Below are 21,711 nucleotides of genomic sequence, written 5' to 3'. Positions count from 1 at the left end.
TCTAGGCTGTTTCTTCGCCACTCAATTTATGACCAGATATGATGAAATTGTGAGACTTGGCAAAGATTTTGTTTGGTATGTCAGAATTGTTCTTTCTAATCTCTTGCTTGTCTTCCTCACTATTAACATTCAGGAGGAATTTTAAAAACATCCCTGCTCACCCAGGCATTTGATGGTTGAAAGATACTGTTCCTAGCAACCCTGAAATTATTAGATGTGAGAACATGTGGCTATTTTAATATGGTTTTAGATGCTCTTGAAGTTTTTCCTTGCTTTATTTTTTAATTGTGCTGTTATATTGCTTTATGGTTTGCCACCCTAATTGCCTTTGGGGGGAAGGGCAGGACAAAAACTTAGTATATGATTATGATTATTCTGATTTTTTCTGCTCTGTTAGCAAACGCTCCTAAGAATAAAAAGGGACAAGACCACTTTGCCCTGTAAAAGTTGCTTCATCAGCCAGTGATTACATGCATATCACAGTTAAGTCTCCCTTGCTCCCCTTTCCTTATAACAAGACACAATGGCTGAAGCTTTTTCAGAAACTAAGTTTCAGTGCTTGGTGCTAAATGCTGCTTAAAATAATTGTATCACCCTAGTCTAGCAACTTCCATCAACTTAACCTGGACAAGTACAGGCTCCCTTAAGGCCACAGCAGCTGTAGTTTACTTTAGGAGGATTACGAACAAACCAAGGCAATTCTTTCCATACACATGTGGCTTTAAAACTGGCCACTAAAGATGGCAGGCTCATAGAAAGGAGTGGCAAAGAGAGCTTCTGGGGCCTTTCATGGCACACCACGAGAAAAGCTGTTTTAATGTGCAGCTACAGGACAATAAATTTGAAACTAACTTCTCCTACCTTGTCTTTAAAAAAAAAAAAAATGCCACAATGCTGTCATTTACTTTCTGAAGCAGCAAAACAAACCCACAGTGCTCTACATTAAAGCTGATCACTGGCTAGGCAATCTATGTTTTGCGAAAAGCACATCCCATATGCCTCACAAACTTTTGGTACTATCCCCAGGAGTTCCTATCGCACTATGATATTTTAGTACTCTCATATGGTGGTAGTGGTGGTAGGCTGTTGTTGTTTTGCTAAAGACTCAAAGCTTTAACAGCTTGGAGAAGTGAATTATTGGTGATGTACTAACCGTTACATGATCTTGGCTGAGAAATCCTGACAGGCTCCCAGTACCATAATGGATGGCAAAGTCTGTACCATTTTTCACATACGAGCTGGACTTGGAAGAATCATATTTGTGATGCAGCACTGCAGGGGGAAAATAACACGACACACACATATACATAAATCCACATAAATCCACACACAGTCTACCAACTTCGGACACTTGACAAATATTTGAGGAGACACCAACCCCATGTTCCAGATCAAACAGAAACTATAAGCCAATCCATAACTCCTTTCTCACAGCTTTTTAATTAGTGTTAGGAACCAGTTTTGCAGCATTTAATTAATTGGAGGGAAAACAACATTCCCCCCCCCCCATTACCTTCAGTTTTCTTGATTCCTGTATGTAAATACATTCAAGAAACAAGCAAAAGGCAATTGTGCTTTGATGCAGACCTGACTTAAGAGATGCACTTGATGACCTCATGCTAGAACCCCCAAAATGGATGTAGTATTTATTCTGGAAGAAAAAAAACCAGGACAGACACGGACAGTACCCACCCTGTAGTGTCACTTATCAGCCAACAACCCAGAATATGGACAATTATACGTTTCATTTCAAAACAACAAATTTCTAGGCCAGCCAAATTGTTCTGAAGGGCTAGAGTGAAATACTGAATAATAGCAAATAGCAAGTTTACTGCTAACCCTGATTATGTGCAAGCTTAGGGACTAATGGACTGGACTCATTTTATAAACGGAGGCCATGGTTACTTAATAATCACAGCTATATCACCTTCTGAACATCTTAAGTGGAGAAGCAATGAAGACATCTAGACGGCATATGAACCTAGTCTTCCTCTATAAATGGAACTTTTTATGCCATGCCCACAATGGTATCAGGGATGTTTAGGAAAGCAACTACAGTTAAATTGTAGCCCACCGGGGCTTCCAGAGAAAGGTGGTCTTTACCAAATCTTAGCTAGATCTGGCATGGTTGTAGCACAACTAACTCTGCCTGTTTCAAGTCCCATCTGCTGGGAAGAATCATTTTTCATTCCTCTTGAACTAAAGGGACTTGCAGAATAGGGTAGAACGACTGCCAACATGCATCTCTTTACCTGAAAGCATTAGCACAGAGTGCTTTCTAAAGCTCTTCGAACACATGGAGAATTAAGTGGAGAGATCCAATTTGGCTGCTAAATTGGATTTGAAAAGTATATTTTGGGATTCAAGTATACCTGGCAGGTTTATTTCTTGAAGATTCTCAAGACATGAAAAACCCGGGTACACGTGCTGAGCTCACACACTTTTCAAGAGGGTTGAAAGAAGTTTGAGGGGCTTCATTTCCTATGAGGCACCTTTTTTTTTGGTCCTATGCATTTCTAGTCAAACAGGCTTTACAGAATAAAAGCTTGCAAAACCAGCTGAGTGTGCATAACAAGCGTAGAACACCCTCTTTCAAACCACCTTTAATAAAGTCATTATCCGTTTCCCACCTAAAGCAAGGGTGGCTAACAAGCAGCCCTGCAACTACTGCTGGAATAAAACGCCCACCAGCCCTCCCCAGCATGGCCAGTGGTCAGGGATGTTTTAAAACTCCCATCAGTTTCAGCCAGCGGAGTTGCTGCGCACAGGTAAGTTCAGAAGACGTGGTCACCGTGATCTCTACCAATGTGCACAAGGGTCTCATCAGAAGCAGAAACAGCTGCATTTAATTCAGTAGTCTGGGGAGACTCTTTAAATTAGTTAAGAGATGGAGTATATTTTATTATCACTTTAGGCTCTCAGAGGTAAAAAAGGTGGAATGGTTAGCAGACCTGTGTTGCCACCAACTCTGTTTAAGTCAGCCTTTCTCAACCTGTGGGTCCCCCAGATGTTGTTGGACTACAACTCCCATCATCCCTGAGCTCTGGGCCTTGCTAGCTAGGGGTGATGGGAGTTGTAGTTCAACAACATCTGGGGACCCACAGGTTGAGAACTGCTGGTTTAAGTGCTCTGACAGATCCTCTGGGAATGACAGCATAAGTTCTAAATCAGTGCTGGCTCTCCAGATGCTGCTGGACTACAAGTCCTATCGTCCCTGACCACCGGGTCCAAGTTGGCTGGGGCCAATGGGAGCCGGAGCCCAGGAGCAGGTTTTCCACTCCTGCTCTAAATGGCAAAATGTTATTCAGAACTAAAGGTTATATTTAAATTTCAAATTGCTTCATATTCCTTGTGCAAGGTTATATGCCTCAATAATATAAGAACAGTGACAGATAGATTTAGCTGACCAGTTTCCAACGTGCTGAGGAGCATGCATCGCAGGAGAGAGAAGTACACTTCTTTGCCTCTCAAGCATTGGTCAGTTGAATCAAAGTATTCTTAAAAAGCAGCAAGGAGTGGGAGGCAAGTTGGAAGCAATATTAAAAAATAGTGGACAGGAAGTACCAGGCTTCTCAGAATGAAGCACAGTACACAATCAATGATATGGCAAATAAAATTCTTTTTAAAAAGTTAGTCATTTTCATGCAAAGTAAGAGCTTGGCATAGGCTTTATCGCATAAATACACTATAGAGGATTAATGGATGGTGCTACTTAAGTCAGTCAACTGAAGAGATACTTACAGCAAGCAATGTCCATCAAGTGGCACTTGACAGAAGGCACCCAGAGGTTGGAAGAGCCAGTGTCAAAGACCACAGTAAACTTCTGTGGGGGTGTCCCAATGCCAATCTCTCCATAATACTGAGCCTGCAAAATGAAAGTTGAGATGAGAGGACAAAAGGTAAGAAGCTGATGATTCCAGGCTAGCACCAGGTTTGCAAAGAAATAAAACAAGCATCACTTTCATGGTACTGGATTGCCAAATACAACCCTCATTACCCCACAGTATGGAGGATTACTACTAAGGGATCATTCTTACCACAGTGTTATTTATAGGATTGAGATAAGTCAGTGGCTACCGCAAAAGAAGCCACCAAACTTACATAACTACCCCACGCCCATATCAAGCTGCATAGAGAGAGAGGGAGCAAGAGTGTGCACCAGGGAGGAATAATGATCAGAGTGTCAGACCAGGAGTAAGCAGACCCAGGTACAAATTCCCACTAAGATATGAAGCTTCCTTGGGTCTCTGTGAGCGAGTCATTCTCTCTCAGCCTGAACTACCTTACAGGTTTTCTTGTGAGGAAAAAAATGGGGCAGGAGGGATGGAGGCAATGAAGGTTGCGTTTAGACCCTTAGAGGAAAGGAAGAAGATACAAAGTAAATAAATAAAAAGAAGGGGGAGTTGGCTGTATCAAGATGAGGAGACTCTAGATGCAAGTCTCATTTGCTTCCAAAAGATGTTGCAAGGGTCACCAGCTTGCATGTTTTTGCTGTATATTTTTTGCGTTTTCGTGGCTTTTTTGTTTTGTTTTGTTTCCGTGACTGTGTGGAACCCAGTTCAGCTACTGATTGATTGATTGTGTGACTGCAGTACATTGTTTATTGTTTTCATTTTATGGATCAATTGTCTCATTAGATAGTAAAATTCATGTTAAATTGCTGTTTTAGGGGTTGTTTTTAAAAGTCTGGAACAAATTAATCCATTTTGCATTCCTTTCTGTGGTAAAGCGCACCTTGGTTTTGGAACGCCTTGGTTTTGGAACGGACTTCCGCAACTGATTAAGTTTGAGAACCAAAGTACCACTGTAGTTATTATAAACTACACTTTGCCTACACTTTGTCATTATGATTGATATCACATGTGGGGCTTAGATGAGGAACCTGTGGCCCTCCAGAGGTTGTTGGATTACAACTTCCACCATCATACCCAACCATTGGCCATGCTGGATGGAAGAGTTAGAGTCCAGCAGAATAAAGAGAGCCACAGACTGCTCATCCTTGGCTTAAACAGGGCAATGTTTAATTGCCAGTGTGTTTGGAGCACAGAGATGTATTATGCCTCTCGATTATTCCCAAGAGTAAGGCCTTAGCCACTCAGAGCCAAAAGATTTCACTCCAACCCTAAGAATGAATTGCTACCATTCACTTATGTGGAAGTACTAAAATGCTCTATTTGAACAAGGGCTAAGCCAACTCTTTACTGCAAGTTCATTCCCAACACCCAAAAATCTAGCAAATGCTCATATGCGATGGCTCCATGATGGATACAACAGGATGTCATCATTCCTCTTCCCTGGTTCCCTTGGGAAAGTGTGCTTGAATTTAAAACAGAGTTTTGTATCCCAAACATGCCCCAAACTTATATGCAAATCTCTCAGCAAAACTTCCAGTCATATATTGCAACAGAATGTCTAACTCCCTTTAGGGTGTGTGGGTGGGTGGCTAAGAATGACAGAAGGTGTACCCAATTTCATCCGCAATGTTTGGGGGTTACCGCCTTACAAAGGTAGATTCAAATGTCCATGTTTTGGTGACAATATTTAAACTTCACTTGGCTCAGCCAGTAACTTCATATTGCTTACCAGCACATGTGCTTGCCTATTCAGAGTTCCTGGGGCACAAGTGCAGAAAAACTGGTGGATGAGAGGAGCTCCCAAGGCAACAGCCAATGACACAGCCAACAGCTCCACCACTCAGGGTGGGAGGTGCTTTTCATTCCTCTGGTCAAACTACTTGGGTACAAAAATGTTACCTGCGTTCTGTGCCTACAGCCTGTGGAGATTAAAGGAAATTATACTGCCATCTCCTCCCTGGCACCTCACATTAAAACCATTATTGTATTAGGGCAGGGTGTGTTTTCTAACCTAGTACCTATATAGCACGTCATATAAGCCAAAGATATTGGCTATTACTCTTAAAGCATAGCGGAGAATTAGAGGCTGTAAATCACCTTGTAATTAACCAGGACTGCTGCCTTGATATTCATTTTGTACTTAAGCAACTTTTGTTTACAAAGGCCAGTGTTTTATGCAACGTTTATCTGTACAAATTCTCTCTCACACACGGAGGAATAAAGTCCTGGATCAGTATTTAGAAATCATTATATTCCATTCTTGTCCATGCTCCTAAAGCTAAAGTTGAGGTGCCACATGGTCTCTACACATTTTTTTTTTAAGTATGCAGAATCTTTGCTGCAATGCGATAAATCCTATGTATTGCTCACCTGCGCTTCCTGGAATAGTTGCTATACTATGAAGGAACCACCATTCAGGCAGAAGCCTGGCAGCCTTTGCACTCAAATCAGAAGGGTAGTTTAAGTACTTGAACCAGGAAGAGGCTCACATTCCAGATGGGAGGAATTAAGCCATCTAGAAAGAGGGAGCGGAGTTCAACTAAGTTTTGGTCAGAGTAGACCTACTGAAATTAATGGACCTAACTTGCCACATTTAATTAACTTCAATGGTTTGAGTAAAACTGAATTGCATCCCATCGAGGCATGGGGAACCTGCAACCCTCGAGACATTGCTGGGCTCCAACTCCCATCAGCCCTAGCCAAGGCTGATGCAATTAAGTCCTCCCAGCATCTCAAGAAAGATTTCCCATCCTGCCTAAGGAGCATGTGAAGCTGCTTATGCTTAGGATGGTCACTTACCAGGACATGCATGTGATGGGAAGGAATTGCTACGTATCCATTTACTAGCATCATTTTGCAGATTCCTCCATTAGGACCTACACTGTTGTGAAACACACAAACCTATTTTTGGGGTGGGGGAAGAGACACAGGAAGGACTCTGGAAGTGAGACACTGCCACTGGAAGACAAGCAGTAACTCCCTCCCTCCTCACCCTGAAACAATGAGTGGGAATTCTGCAAGCAGCAACTAGAGCAATGACACAATTGGTTTGTGCTAACAGCAGCCAGATGGGTCCTACTGTTTAACATGGTCCAACAAGCGGCAGGGTAGAACTAAAAATGAAGTAGCACCTATCCTATGAGAGGGCACAGAACTTGCACACTACCCCTCCCCAAGGTTTTTCCATACCCATTTTTGCTATGTGTTAAAGGGAGAACATTTGTAACAAAGGTCCACACACACCGCCTTAGCTCCTCTAACACACTGAGTAAATGGAGGTTACTTGCTCCTCATCCCTCTCTAGGGCTGCAGCTACTATGGCAAGGAATATATTCCGGACTCCTCCAACTTTTAAACAAGAGGGAGGGAGACTCTTTTACGTTTCCAAAGACATCCTAGCAAACCATGCAGTCAGAATTTGACTCAATTGCTCAATGAGACATAAACATGTTCCCTTTCTGCTCCAGCATAAGCACCAGTGAGTGCAAAAGTAGCGTACATGCTGAACCAACAAGGATTAAGTAGGTCTTTACGCCTTTTGCTTCCAGTGCATGTACTGACCATAGAAAGGGGGGGGGAGGGAGGGGGGAGAGGACTTTCCAGTTGCAAAGAGCTCTTCATCTACCACAATCAATATCCTGTAGCCTGCTGAAATTTGCACTTAATGGAAGAATGCTTTGGATGTTTCCTCCCTCCTCAGCTGTCATGGCCATAGTATGCAACGGATAATAAACCTCACTTCCCTGACTTCAAAAAAAACCACAAAAACTTATTGGAGCAGGATTCCTACTAAACTGATTAGGTAAAGCTTGCTGTTCCCATCCGCTGGCAATTGCTGCACCTCAACAGTGGTGAAAGCTGCGCCTCCTCCCATTTTTGCTGATCCAACAGCTATTACAGAAGTTCTGCCTGGAGAAAGAAGAAAGGGTGGCCACCCAATGCACATGGCATTTTTTTTTGGCTCCAGAACAGGTTTGTGAACTTTGCCAAGTGTTTTCCTGGCATGAGTAGGCACAGTGCACTTATTTTTTCATCTTGAGAACCACAAGCATTTTTTCCTACTCATTTACATTTGAATGTGTTGAAAACTGCTGATGTGGAGCTGCTGGTTGCTTATACCCCTCTTCAGGTATACCTGCCAGGAGATTGCTGCAATCCACAGCAATATCTGGATTGGGATCTTCAATCTGGGATGAGCAATAATTGACTGAAGGCTGGCAAAAACATAGTTTCTCTTCTCCTCCCTACCACTTTTGAAAGCAAACTATTAAAAGGGGATCATGAGCTGCATTGATCACAGTCTGTTAAGGCCGTTTCTAAGCTGTCTGCTGCAGACATAGGGCTGCCACTATATATAAAATGCACAGAGAAAAGAAGAGGAGGAGGAGGAGTTTGGATTTGATATCCCGCTTTATCACTACCCGAAGGAGTCTCAAAGCAGCTAACATTCTCCTTTCCCTTCCTCCCCCACAACAAACACTCTCTGAGGTGAGTGGGGCTGAGAGACTTCAGAGAAGTGTGACTAGCCCAAGGTCACCCAGCAGCTGCATGTGGAGGAGCGGAGACACAAACCCGGTTCACCAGATTATGAGTCTATCGCTCTTAACCACTACAGCACACTGGCTCTATACCAATTCCCTAGCATTGGTGTCTCTACTGCAGTGTTTCCCAAACGTTTTTGGGCAACGGCACACCTGTTTACTGAAAAAAAATCTCGCGGCACACCACCATTAAAGCCCCGCCCCGTGACGTCAGCGCGCAGCGTCACGCCGGGAGGGACGCACAAAAGTGAAAGTTTTTCCCCTCCCCCTTGCCGGGGAACCTCCAAGCTTTGGGCAGGCAGGCAGGCAGAGCTGGGAAGGGGGTTTCCAGGGGACACGGCAGCTCCTCGAAAGGCTTCTCTCAGCTGCGCTCAATCCTCCTCGGAGAGGATTTCCCCTCCGGTCCCATGCCTTCGTTTGGGGCATCGCTCCGGCTGCTCCCTCTCCCGCCGCGCAGGAGCGATGCCTCTCTCTGGCTCTCCCTCGGCGCAGGCTGAGGGAGGGAGGGAGGTGCGCGTGTGACCCGTCTCTGCTGGGAGACCAAACCCAGCGAGGCAGAGTCGCACGGAGGCGCCCAGGCAGCGCTGCCGGCTGCGAGGAGGAGCGCCAGGCAGCAGCAGGAGGCGCGGCCTCTCCTCGCCGCCGCCGCCCCGCCTCTCGCCGCCCGACTCGCCCGCCTCCCTCCAGGCATCTCGCGGCACACCAGCCGATGTCTCACGGCACACTCGTGTGCCGCGGAACACCGGTTGGGAAACACTGCTCTACTGAGCATTTACCTGATGCCACCACTAATGCACCTAGTCCATCCTGCCTCTGTTCTGCACTGCAACCCCTAATAGTTGCACCTGGGAGGCTTCTGTGTGTGGTCATCCATGCATTATACAACTAGAATGGTAGAGTTGGAAGGGACCATAAGACTCATCTAGCCCAACCTTCTCTTTTGTCCAGTGTCCACAACCCTGAGATTTAGAGTCACATGCTCTACCACCTGAGCTATCCCTTTGCCAGCAAAGGCAAGAGTTAAGACATACATCAAGTGAAGGATTTCATATTTGGGTGGCTCACTTGAGTTCGGCAATTAAAGATAAGAAATTCACTTCACTTCTCCCTGCCTAATATAGACAGGCCATTGTGTAACAGCCACCATGGGGACTGCTTCTAAAGAAAGATGGAATAAAGCCAAGACAGGTATGAAGCTGTTACAACACCTAAACAGATTGGGTTGGTGGGGGGCAGCCTTACTCTAAGTAATATTAATTGGAAAGCTGACTCAGAAGTGTCTTGTTCTTGCAAATTGCAAATGAGGTGGTGTTTAGAGGAGTGGCAGCAACCTGGCTAGGAGGGCTAAGCCTTAGGCTAACAGGGAGTTCCTCTTGGAAATATACAGAAGAATGATCTCCACCTGCACATCAAGCCAGAAAACTGACAGAGCGACTTTTCCCAACTTTAATTTTGACCACTTTAGAAAGCTTTCACAGTTACAACCTTGACCACCTTCGCAGCCTTAAGGAAGGAAGGGTGAACATCCTATCGGCTGTAAACAACAGTAGCACCCATGGACCTGCCATTTTTTGTATCCACGGAATGTGTCTAGTGGCGTTGGGTTCCTTTTGCTTTGGGTGCAAGAGGTGCTGGATTCACATCCCAGGCAAAACCTTGCAACTTTGCATTTCATAAAGGGAGAGCATCGAGGTTCAGGCTCCAACGTAGCCAAGTAGTAGGTCTGAAAACTCTGGAGAGCCTCTGCTAGCCAGGACAGACAATAGGGAGGTAGATGGGCAATGGGTTGATGCATGGGAAAGCAGCTATAAAAGCACCAGGAATATATATTTTTGCCTGTGTGAATGAGTGCGGAGTGGTCTGGGTGTGTCAGAGCGAGCTTCCAGTCCACTTCGAGAAGATTGCCCAAGTTTGCTATTTGCCAACAGCAGCAGAATTTAAAAAACCCCAAAACTGACAGAAACAAGATTGCAAAAGTCATGAAGCAACTTTTCCTTCCACTTTTGCCATTTTCAGAAGGGAAGGCAAAATAGGAGGATATAACAAAGATTCAATGTGGTGAAAGGGGGACAAGACTGACCAGCTGATGTTGGAAACAACAGCATCAAGCTGAGGTTTGGGGGGTTTTTTTGTAGAAGAAAGAAAGAAGAACTAGATGAAGCCAACCACTTCTATATTGGACTTGTCGAATTCATCCAGATCTCTATTCTCCAGACTTCCCCAACCTGCTGCCTTCCACATGTTTTGGACTACTCCAAATGTGCGAGGGCTGATGGGAGTTGTAGTTCAAAACATCTGGCAGGTCCCACATTGGTTTAGTGTGCTGCCTTGTTCTGGTGTAGCAGCCAACTAGTCCAAAGCAGCCTCACTTTGTAATGGTGGCTCAGCATAGCCATGGGTGTGCCCCACCCTAGAGGCTAAATGCAATCTAAATTAGGACTGGGCTGTAATTTTGAAGAAGTCTTTTACAGTACTCAAATGAGAAGTCAACACTGCTTCCCATATTAAGCTCAAATATCAACCTATGTAAACAATCCCCTTGCTTGCAACATTCATTTAAAAAAAGGGGGAGGGGGAGAGAGAGAATCTTCCAGATACATAATTCTAGCAGAGCAACACCCAAAACTGTATGCTCCAACAGGATCTGAAATGTGCCCAGAAGAATTAAAGCTTTCCCTAAGAACACAAGTGGGACCTGCAAGAAAATGTGGTGTAGAACGATTCCGTTCAGGATTCCAACCACCCCGTTCCCCCTCCCAACAGGCAGTCAGCATTCCATGCCCACTGAGCATGCTCAAGCTTCATCAAAGCATTTTTCTGGGGTCCCTCCATGGGATTCTCTTGATAAAAAGAGTTGTTCAGGTCTGCAGTTCCATTGGAAGGCGACTTAACTGGGCAAATGAGTTAGCAAATCCAGTTGTATACATGGGGAAAACATTGTCGCATGGCAAAAGGATTTATAAGCTTCTGGACTATGTGTGTGTGTCACAAGAGAGAGCTCATCAGTAAGCTATTATTTGCACAATTATCATGTCAGGAGCTCTGTTACAGTTTATCTGTCTCATGACTAGACTTCAAAATAGATACACAGCCCTTTTGTAGATAAAGCTAACTGAAACTAGCTGGGTTTTTGTACCACAACCATGAACCCCCCATAGTCTTATCTCCTCATGGAACAAGACAAATGGGGAGCATTGCAGGGTGGTAAGAAGGGGGCGGGGAGCAAGTCTTAGATGTAGCACTATTCCAAAGCTAGCCCCAATCCAGCCTATGCGCAATACCCAGCACACATCAGAGGCAGGAGGGTGAAGCCTTGTTGTCACCTTTTGTTCATTTAAAAAAGAAAAAAAAATCACTGGTAGCGCAATCAAACTTTTACAGTGCTTAAGATCTCATTTGCCATTCTTCACAAAACAGGAGATAAGGCACAAAAAGAACCATTTAATATATTCTGCTTGTCCCAAAAGTGAAAGGGATATATCTGGGAGCAATCTATTCTCTCCCATCACTTTTCTCCAAGCCACTAGTTTTGAAGCTTGCAGTTTAGACCCAGTTTTGGGGAGAATGCCTACCATCTACCTGTTAAATTCAGCGACACTTACTGTTGCGGGGACAGGAATAGAATTGTTTGATGATCAGTTGCCTATTACAGCTGCTACAAATTTCAAGTGCTTCTGGTAACAGAAACACTTTAAGAAAGGCATTTGTAATTTCCTGCAAAAAAATATACATTTCTCATGCCGCGTAACAAACCCAAAAGCCTAGCATTAAAAAAACTTGGGACGTTCCTTGAAAGTTTCTAGATAATTATCATTTTCTGAATATACAGGGAGAAATTTAGCAGAGAAAGTCCCTGGTATATGTTCTTGGAAGGGTGAAGTATAAAGGAAGCAAAGCAAGCAGAATATCTACTGATTGCCTTTCTCCAAGGGAAATAAGGACAATCAGGTTTGTGATGCCTGCTCTCCTCTCTGGTCCATCCTCCAATATCTTCAACTGCTCCAGTGACCTGCAGTCTGGAGGAAGTTACAGATCCTACTCTTGAGGCACAGAGGCACATAGTGATCCACTACCATTGATAATTGCCCCAAACCCATGTGTTATTTCTACATGGCAGGCAATGGAAATGAGGAAAGGTATGACTGCTTGAGGGTCTCGAGTAGTTTCACACCCCTGAAGAGCAGCCAGTTGCATTTCCATGCACAAAACTCGACATTAAAAGTATATTACTACCAGCTGCATGCTGATACAAGCTTTATGTAAACTGTTAATTATAGGATGGGGGGGAAGAAAGGCATATATTTGGTAATTTCTTTTAGGACCCTGGGTTACAGAAGGTTTTAGTGTGGCCTTGTAGCAGCTGAGAGAGAATACTGACCCTGCTCTAGGTCAGTGCAGTAGTAGCCTGAGAAAAGGAGTACACAGGGGCTGCCACACACAACTCAGAGCATGCGCTTGCCATTTGCAAGGTGGCAAGAAAAAAATGGCAATGCAGTCCAGCACTATTTTCTTCTTTCTCTAATAACCGTAAAAAACTTTCTAGATGGACTTCAACTCTCATTAGTTTGGAGGACTGATCTACACATTCAGAGAAGCACATGATCCAGTGCTTTTAAGGCTGCAAGTATTTCAGGACACAGGTATGGGCTCAAGTGTTTAAACAGCACCATCTGCCACTTGAAGTCAAGTATGTCATGGGAAAAGATTCCAATCCATGTTTCTCTCTGGTCTGTTGCCAATACATGCAATCTGATAGGTTCTATTTGTATTCATTCCAAATGTTGAAATTCAGTTTTTTTAAAAAATGGCATGAGACAAAGCCTTCTTCAAATGGGGAAAAAATGGTTTCGGATCAGCCATGTATTGCACAACCTTCACTTTGCACATTTCAACATCAGAGGTAGAGCTTGATTAAACACTTCTGTCCCCCTGCTTGTAGAACTCCCTTGGGATTGGCAAACAAAGAGGACAAGTCACAGGAGAAACTGGGTGGCTGACAAGAGCCTGGGGCGGGGGGGGGGGGGAGAGAAGCCAAGATACTTGCTTTCCCAAGAGACAAGGCACACACAATTCAGAGCACAGCAAGCCCAGGCTGCACCTCAAGCAGGAGAAGCAGCCCCCAAACTCTCAGGCTTCAGCTGCTATACTGGCCACTCACATAACTTCCCCATCTGTCTCAACTCTCTCCAGACACAAGGATGTCCCTTTAGGATGTTCAACCTGGATTTCTGCAAGTACTGTGGCAAAAACACTCCGCAAGTCTAACAGCAGGTGTTTGGTAATTCTGAAGGAAAAACAAAAGCCATCCTCCCATATTTAGAACGCCTATCATGAACAGAACGCTGATGCCCCACCCTACTACAGGCCTCTATGATTGGGTCAAGGAAGTGACTGACTGTGGCAAACTGTGAATGCAAGAATTAAGAGAAAGGGAGTAGCAAGCGTGTGGTGATGGGCAGAAGTTATGTAGTTAATTTCAATTCAGGAAAATGTGGACAGGGAAAGTCAAGAGACCATATGGAAAGATCTTTACAGTCTTGTGATTTTAATTTGACAATTTTAATAAGACAATTGGATCCTACTGCTTATAGGTTTTACTGTATATTGTATTGTGGTTTTAAATAAAGAGGCCACAATATAACTACCTTCCCATGTCAGCAGTGGCTCACTTTCAAAGACAAGGGTAGGGAAGCTTTTCTGATAGGATGGGCAGATCTTCATCTCACCCAGCCCAGCAGGCCAGTTGACAGGCATGTGAGGTAGCTCACCTGCCAATCACCTGCCATCAGGTGATGCTTCCCCCGAAGCCCTGATTCTCAGGACTTCAAAGCCAGCAAATCACAGGGCTTTCAAACAGCCCTTTATAAACAGCCTCGTACCAGGCAGCACTTCAAAGGAGGAACCAGGTTGTTCCTTCAGTCAAGCAAGGTGTGCTCCTACCCATCCATCAGCTGATGGGAGAATGGGAAGATGCCTTCAAATGCAACACACAAACATCCCGGGCTTCTACTTCAAAGCTCTGTGGTTTAAGGAGAAATGCTGGGTGTGCTGGTATTGGAGGTACACTCCATTATGCCCAAAGACAACCAGAAGCTTTGAACTATGAAGTCAACATTCAGATGGATTATTAGAATACAGTTATTTACAGAAGTAATTCTATGGCATCATATCATAAAAACTTTCTATACCACCTTATCATAAAATTTTAACAGCATGTATTGTGAAAATATAAAATGTCATTTTAATAAATTAAGTTTTGAAAATACAGATAATCAGTAAGGTGACTGCATGATCAGAAATCAAATATTTCTGGTCATGAATTTAATGCCTGCTGGCATTAAAAAGTCTTCAAGAGATGCTTGAAAGTCAGAAGTGAGGATGCTTGCCGAAATGGTTTCGCAGCAAGAGACCAGTGACACTAAGTGCTCGACTTCTAGTTGAGGCCAGTCAGGCTTTTTTAACACGGTGTTAAAACTGGACTAGATGGTCTACAAGACTCCTTCCTCCAACTTTAAGATTCTACCTGATGATCATCCAGCAGAGCCTTCCATACCAAGCACCATTTGGGCTTATTCTCACATTTGCTAAAATGACCCAACAGTTCACCACCTGTACAGTGGTACCTCGTGTTATGGATGGGATCCATTCTGGAGGCCCGTCTGTAACGTGAAATGCCCATAACTTGAAGTACTGCGTCTGCACATGCGTGATTTAGCGCTTCTGTGCATGCGGCGAAACCTGGAAGTAACCAGTTCCGGTACTTCCAGGTTGCTGCGGGATGTAACACAGAAAGACGCAACATGAAGCAGACACAACACGAGGTATGACTGTAGTTCTAAGAACCACTCAAAATATTTACATGTAAATTCCAATAAACCTGGATGAACTTGGTTTTAAGATTGAGCGTCACATTTTTATATGGAATCTTTTCTATTACTTCTCTATTGATGCAACTTGGCATCATAGCACATCACCTAGACCAACCTAATCATGAAAATCTGCTAAGAAGTGCAAGTTGGCCTTACACACTTCCCTGCTCCAAAAAAGCACTATTACCTCACCAATTCAGATTCTGAATGTATTCTGTTTACTTATCCCTTGGCTTGCAAGCCAGTATTACATTATGGCATCATTAAAGGGCCAGTGTGGTGTAGTGGTTAAGAGCGGTAGTCTCGTAATCTGGGGAACCGGGTTCGCGTCTCCGCTCCTCCACATGCAGCTGCTGGGTGACCTTGGGCCAGCCACACTTCTTTGAAGTCTCTTAGCCCCACTCACCTCACAGAGTGTTTGTTGTGGGGGAGGAAGGGAAAGGAGAATGTTAGCCGCTTTGAGACTCCTTAAAGGGAGTGAAAGGCGGGATATCAAATCCAAACTCTTCTTCTAAATCAGCAGGAAGGAGGAAAGATGGCTGTTACAGCACTTTACAAAAAAAAAGTTCAGAGTGGGAAACGGTCTGCAGAGACTGTAGCAAATTTCATTTCAAGCTACAGTGGCCTCTTTTCAGAGTTCAATGGTGGCACTTTCTCTGCGATTTATAAAATGGCAAGAAGAATTCAGCGACAAGTTATGACATCCTAGCACTGATGGGTGCTCTGCATCAAAATCCTATTAGGGAAGAAGACTGGACCAACAGCTACTGTGAATCTTTGTTAACTGGATTAAGTTTCAGCCTGTTCAGGTATGAGTCATCCTTTTAAAGTGTGGAGGAAGTGACGTGGGGAGCAGAAGGGTTTCCCAAGAGGAATGCAACTGAAGCCAGTGGGATTGCCAAAAAACTAAGTTCTGCTCAGAAGCTTCTAGTTCTAGCCTTATACTCGGTCCTGTAGCCCATGGTTATCACACTGTTAAGTCTACGCTTGGCCTTCCCCTGCATGTGAAGACAGGCTGTGGCGGATTCAGCAGGCAAGACCAAGAGTGGATCCAATGGTCAAGAAGGTGCTTCTGCATGTGCTGTAGATGGAAGTGAGGGTCAGGTGGGGCTCATAAACCTGGGAAGGTAACCCATCTAGGAGAAGATCCTAAACCTCCGCTGCCTTGTGGGATATCTTCAGGAGAAGAAAAGGCTACGGAGTAAACACCACGCAAATCTGGAGTGGAGACCCCAAGACGGCTGGATGGGGCATTAAACACCTCCTTCCAGCAACTCCTACAGTGAAGCTGGTGCCAGACATATTGGTTTCCTTTGGACCACATCAGCGAGGGGGGGCGGGGGTCTTGCCTTCAGGTTTTTCCAAACACATTTCCCAGGCTTGGGCCCTGGGGGATGTCACTTTGGTGATGCTAATGCAGCAGTTTGGCATCATCCCTGGAGGCGCTCTCCACTGTCTCTTGAGACAAATGGATGCCAAGAACAGCAAGTCTTCGCTTGCTCATTGCGAGCGTTCTTTCTTCAATGTCAAGATCATCCGAGTCATAATGGCTATGATCCTACATGTCAAGCCCTCAGGAGCATCCTCCATATCTTATCCAGTCTTAAGCTTCCTTGATTTCCTCATACCCCTCCTACACATTCCCATTTGCTTCAACAATTACCTTTGCACAAGGCAAACAGTCATTATCAGCCTGCCCTATCTCCCACAAACACACGGCTTCTCTAGAAAAGGAGGCCATGCCCCAAGGAGTGCAGCGCTTCAGTGGGAGGAGAATTCACATGGTGCTGATACACTGAAATGCTTCTGGGATGACAGCACAAGTTCTCTGCATGCCAAGCCTGCCTAATGAAGAGGAGGATGTGCAGTTGTGACCCTGAAACACTGAGTGTCAGGTGTTTACAAATACCACTATGGATAATTTTCAAGGTCTGTTTTAAATGTGACCTTCTCCCTAATGGTTTTATTCACTGAGACAGGCAAGGACAATAGCAGGGCTCCTGGATATTGCTCTACCACACAGATCCCAGTCACCAAGAAGGAAGAAACAGTCAAAGCATTAGGAAGAGTGACAATCAACTACTACAACTACTATACTTACATCCATGTAGTTCTTCAAAGCTTCTGGGGTTGGTGCGCCCACACCAGCACCCCCAAATTTGTATTTCAGCATTTCCCCCAACTCATTCAGGTCTTGGACATTGGTCCCATATTCTGTGTAGATGCTGCGCATGGAGGGGAACTTCTTCAATGGAATTCTGTCAAGCAGAAACAATTTGGGGACCATTATCAATATTATCTAGTTTCAATTACAGTAGTACCTCTGGTTAAGTACTTAATTCGTTCCAGAGGTCTGTTTTTAACCTGAAACTGTTCTTAACCTGAAGCACCACTTTAGCTAATGGGGACTCCTGCTGCTGCTGCGCTGCCACTGGGCGATTTCTGTTCTCATCCTGAAGCAAAGTTCTTAACCTGAAGCACTATTTCTGGGTTAGCGGAGTCTGTAACCTGAAGCGTATGTAACCTGAAACGTATGGAACCTGAAGTATATGTAACCTGAGATACTACTGTACACAGCCAAAGATTATCTCAGAGAAGTTCAAAAGAAATACATCTCTCTTTGCAGCAAATGCAGCAACTTTCTCTTTTGTCTTCATATCAAAAGAACAAGCAGCTAGGTTCTCCATTGGGGTTTGCTTACTGACATGGCTCCTGTGAAGTTCATGGATCCTTGCTAGTCTACCCCTACAGGGAATTTGGCAGCATTTATGGGAACCTCCCTACTGGATCCAGTTTTGAAACTTGATTTCATTTTTTTTTAATATGTTAGATTATGCTGGGAGGCTATCCTCAGGGAAATTTGCCAACTAGCTTTTGATTATAATAATCTTAAATGACACCTTTCATCTGCAGATGCCAAGCAGCTTTTAAAGCTGACAAACGAAAGTACCAAAAGATAGCAGATTAACAACTGAACACATCCTGTGCCTGATCACTTTTATCACCCAAAGAGCCATATACGGTATGTGCCCCAACAGAGTATAGCAGCAACTATACTTCCTCTTATAATTCTTATTCCATGTCATGCATCCATAACCTGGTGCTCTTAGTAATAACAAATGCATTAACAACAACCTGCCTAACACTTCACAACTTTTAGCTTGTTTGCCTTTGTGTAACAAGATGCAGCCTCCTGGCAAGCTTTTATCCCGAGGAGGATAAAAGAACCAGCTCCAATAAATCACAATGCTTCTTGTCTGGCAGTTTGCTTGAGCAGCCTGGGTAAAGGCTTTGGAACAGCAGCATCGCCCCAAAGCCACAGGATGCTGAACAGACATCAGAGCAAGAGTTTCTTTTCGGCTAGGAGTCACTCATACTTTAATAAAGAAACAGACATGCACAATTCCAGCAAAGCAGTTCAACCCAAACTGGAATTTGCAGAAAATCTAGGTTAGGTGTTTTCCGGTATATCCTAGGGGGTTTGAGTTCAATGGAATATATCTGAAGTCAAGTGTGTATGGTATACGCAGTGTTAGATACTACCAAGAGTCAGTGGAACTATCTGCAAGTTTATGATCCCTTCAGATGACAGTAGCCATAGAAGCAGAACTACACAATTTTTGGCTGGCTTGAGTGGCCAACTTTTCTTCTGCTTCTTCTTTTGCCACCATCTTCGAGCATGTATAGAGATGGAAGGAGGGAGTCAGCAGCCAGCTTCTCACCATGCCAGGGAAGAAGTAGCAAGATCTACACACACACACACACACACACACACACACGGGAAAGGGGTGGAGTGGAGTGATCTTTCCCACCCTGGAACTTATAATGGGCATTTGAAACTGGGTTTTTTAAAAAAAGTTTTGATCAACTGTGTGAAATACACTTGACCTGAGTATTGACTTGATTAGGACAAAGATACACTAATCAGCAACAGATCTGTTACATTGCTAATGGCAAATTAGTTTTATTTCACTGGTCCATAGCTAACAATCACTTATATACAGAATAAACTAACAAATTATAACTTCTTGCAAAAACATAAGCTACCACCTGGCATTCTTGGTTTCGTGGAATATTTGAAACAATGGTCTACTAACAATAACTGACCAGCAGGTTGGCCAACCCAGCATAAAGCAAGAGACTGCTCCCACTGCAGATTCTCTGCAATGCATGGAAAACAGAGGCAGAGAAGGTAAGCATGTCTCATTCTGCTGGGTATTCAGAGACAGGCGGACAAGAGTTACTTGTCACCACTGCTGAAACACTTTTGTGGATCTCAGGAGATGAAGTGACCTATTTCAATTACGGCTCATTCTCGGAACGCTCCCTTTCTATGGGTATGACCCTTTCTGAAATAATTCAGTCTTCTCTGCAACTGGCTATGGCTCATGTTTTTAGCTGTTTCAACATGATTGGAACATTTAGTACTAACAGAAAGCAAAGACTGGGAAAGCTATAACTTTGGTCAAGCTAGACCCAAGTTTTAAAGCACTGCCAACCACGTAGGAGGCACTTTCTACATGTCAGAACATCAGCCATCAAACTCGTTTGCTTACTATGAACATGTGATGGCGTTAGTCTTTATCCGAGTGCCATCTCTTCAAACAGGTGTTGTCTCATGTGTGTGTGAAAGCAGGGGTGGGGTGGGTGTGAGAAACCAAGTGAGCAGAGTTTTACAATGCCTGTGCCTATAAAAATCTACTCTTGGAGCTCTGTTTCTTATGTGATCCATCAGTGGGGCAGTGTCTCAATGTTCAAGGCTCCTTACCTCAAGCACTTGGTGCTTGCAGTTTTTCTGAAAGTATGTATAAATTAAGCAGCGCTTTCACATTCACTAGATTAAGGCTGGGTTATTTGGTTTTTTGGGTAACATCTATTGTTCTTAACCAATTCTATTGCTTTTTTCTTTTTGTAAACCACTCTGAGGTTGCTATTTTTATAGTCAAGCAGTATATAGACTGTATGAAATAAATAAGTCCTGTTAATAAGTATCTGAGAAAGGAGAAGATTCACAGGCCACTCAGGACTACTTCTCATGCTCAAGTTGCAACCTTAGGTACACTAACATGGAAGTAACCCTCACCAAACTAACTGGGTCTCTCTCAGTAAACCTGCACAGAATCGTCTTATCAAAGACAACTTGCCTACAGAGCATAATACCTCCTGAGGGTGTTACTTCTTCCAATAACTAACTTCCTGCCACACATCAACTAAATCTTGGTTTGCACAGCAGCTTGATCTCTAAAATCCTCCCTCAAATCTTGATGCCCCCCCTCCATTACATTTTAGATGGAGTTGGCACAATGAGAGCCAGGAGTATCAAAAAACTGGGTACCAAGGGGGTGGCAGAAATTATACCCCGACAGCAACAGCCTGTATTCTTTGCTACATCAGCCTACAACCCTAACCCCTTACAAGGAAGTGAATGTCGTGATATTTTCTTAAAAGATAAAACATGCTTGGAGGGGAGAGGCCTACCAGCATATTTGGGCAGATGTACACACGGATCCACACATTAACCCTCCTTTGCGGCGGCCCCAACCTTCCTTTTGAGTGAGTGTCCCTTGTGTTTGAACCCTCAACACTTCCCCTTCAAGGAAAGGATCCTGCTCGCTCGTCTGAGAGCCCTGCAACCGGGCAGATGACAGCAGAGCCGCCCAGCCCCTCCAGATCCCGCAAGGCTGCAAATCGAGTTCAGCACGCCACGAGCTGAACTTGACGGAGCCCTCGAGATGTCCGCTCTTTCCGGACACGCCCTCCCGGGTGAGAAGCCAAGCCGGGATCAACACGGTTGATCAGCAGACACGGGGCTCCATTTTACTCCAAACACAACAACCCTGTAGTTTCCTCCGGAAGGTTGCAAAGCTTTCCTTATCCCCCCCCCCCCGCCGCCCCATCTTCTTTCCAGTCTCCTCCACCAGCCAAGGAACCCCGAGCGCTTGGCGACTGTGCAAGAGGAAGGCGACCCTCACCTGATGAGCGCCGAGCTAGCGACCACCAGGGACGCGAGCAGGATTAAAGAGCGGAGCCCCATGACGACGGCAGCGGCTGGGCTGGATCGTAGCAACTCTCAGGTACCGACGGGGAGCAGATGCGCTTCTCGTGCTGCTCCAAGTCCGGTCTGTTTTGCACACCCGCAGCCCTCCCGGTATTAAGGGGAATGACTGAGCAATACAACCCCGTGACTGCTTGGTCAGCTGACCGCCCGAAATGTGCATTTCTCTCAGTCACGTGGTCCCCGGAGGAGGAGGGGGAAGGTCTTTAACCCGGTAAGTGCCGTCAGGCACCAGGAGAACTGCTCCGGTCTCATTACAGCAAAAGCTGAGCCAAAAAAGCACATGCCTGTTTACGCACATGCGATTTCCGCGAGAGTTGGTTGGCTGCAGAGGAGGAAGTCCGCGTTAAGCGCTGGCGCTGCTGCACCCGGACACCCCCAAAAGTCACACG

General features: G+C 44.7%; 1 protein-coding gene across 1 annotated transcript in view; it reads right to left on the bottom strand.

Annotated features, from left to right (window-relative positions):
* The window catches only part of CTSD (cathepsin D), a 28,727-nt gene extending 7,278 nt beyond the window's left edge, over window positions 1–21,449 (bottom strand). Inside the window, exons 1-4 of the mRNA XM_081206168.1 lie at window positions 21,237–21,449; window positions 17,366–17,522; window positions 3,742–3,865; window positions 1,154–1,272 (exon numbers count right to left, since the gene is read on the bottom strand). Of these exons, the coding sequence (XP_081062294.1) occupies window positions 1,154–1,272; window positions 3,742–3,865; window positions 17,366–17,522; window positions 21,237–21,298 (462 nt within the window). The 5' untranslated portion in view covers window positions 21,299–21,449. The remainder of the gene's footprint in view (window positions 1–1,153; window positions 1,273–3,741; window positions 3,866–17,365; window positions 17,523–21,236) is intronic.
* Window positions 21,450–21,711: the final 262 nt, after the last annotated feature.

Source organism: Podarcis bocagei, assembly GCF_964188305.1.
Source record: "Podarcis bocagei genome assembly, chromosome: 1".
NCBI classification, from domain to species: domain Eukaryota; kingdom Metazoa; phylum Chordata; class Lepidosauria; order Squamata; family Lacertidae; genus Podarcis; species Podarcis bocagei.
This window is presented reverse-complemented; position numbering and strand designations above follow the sequence as displayed.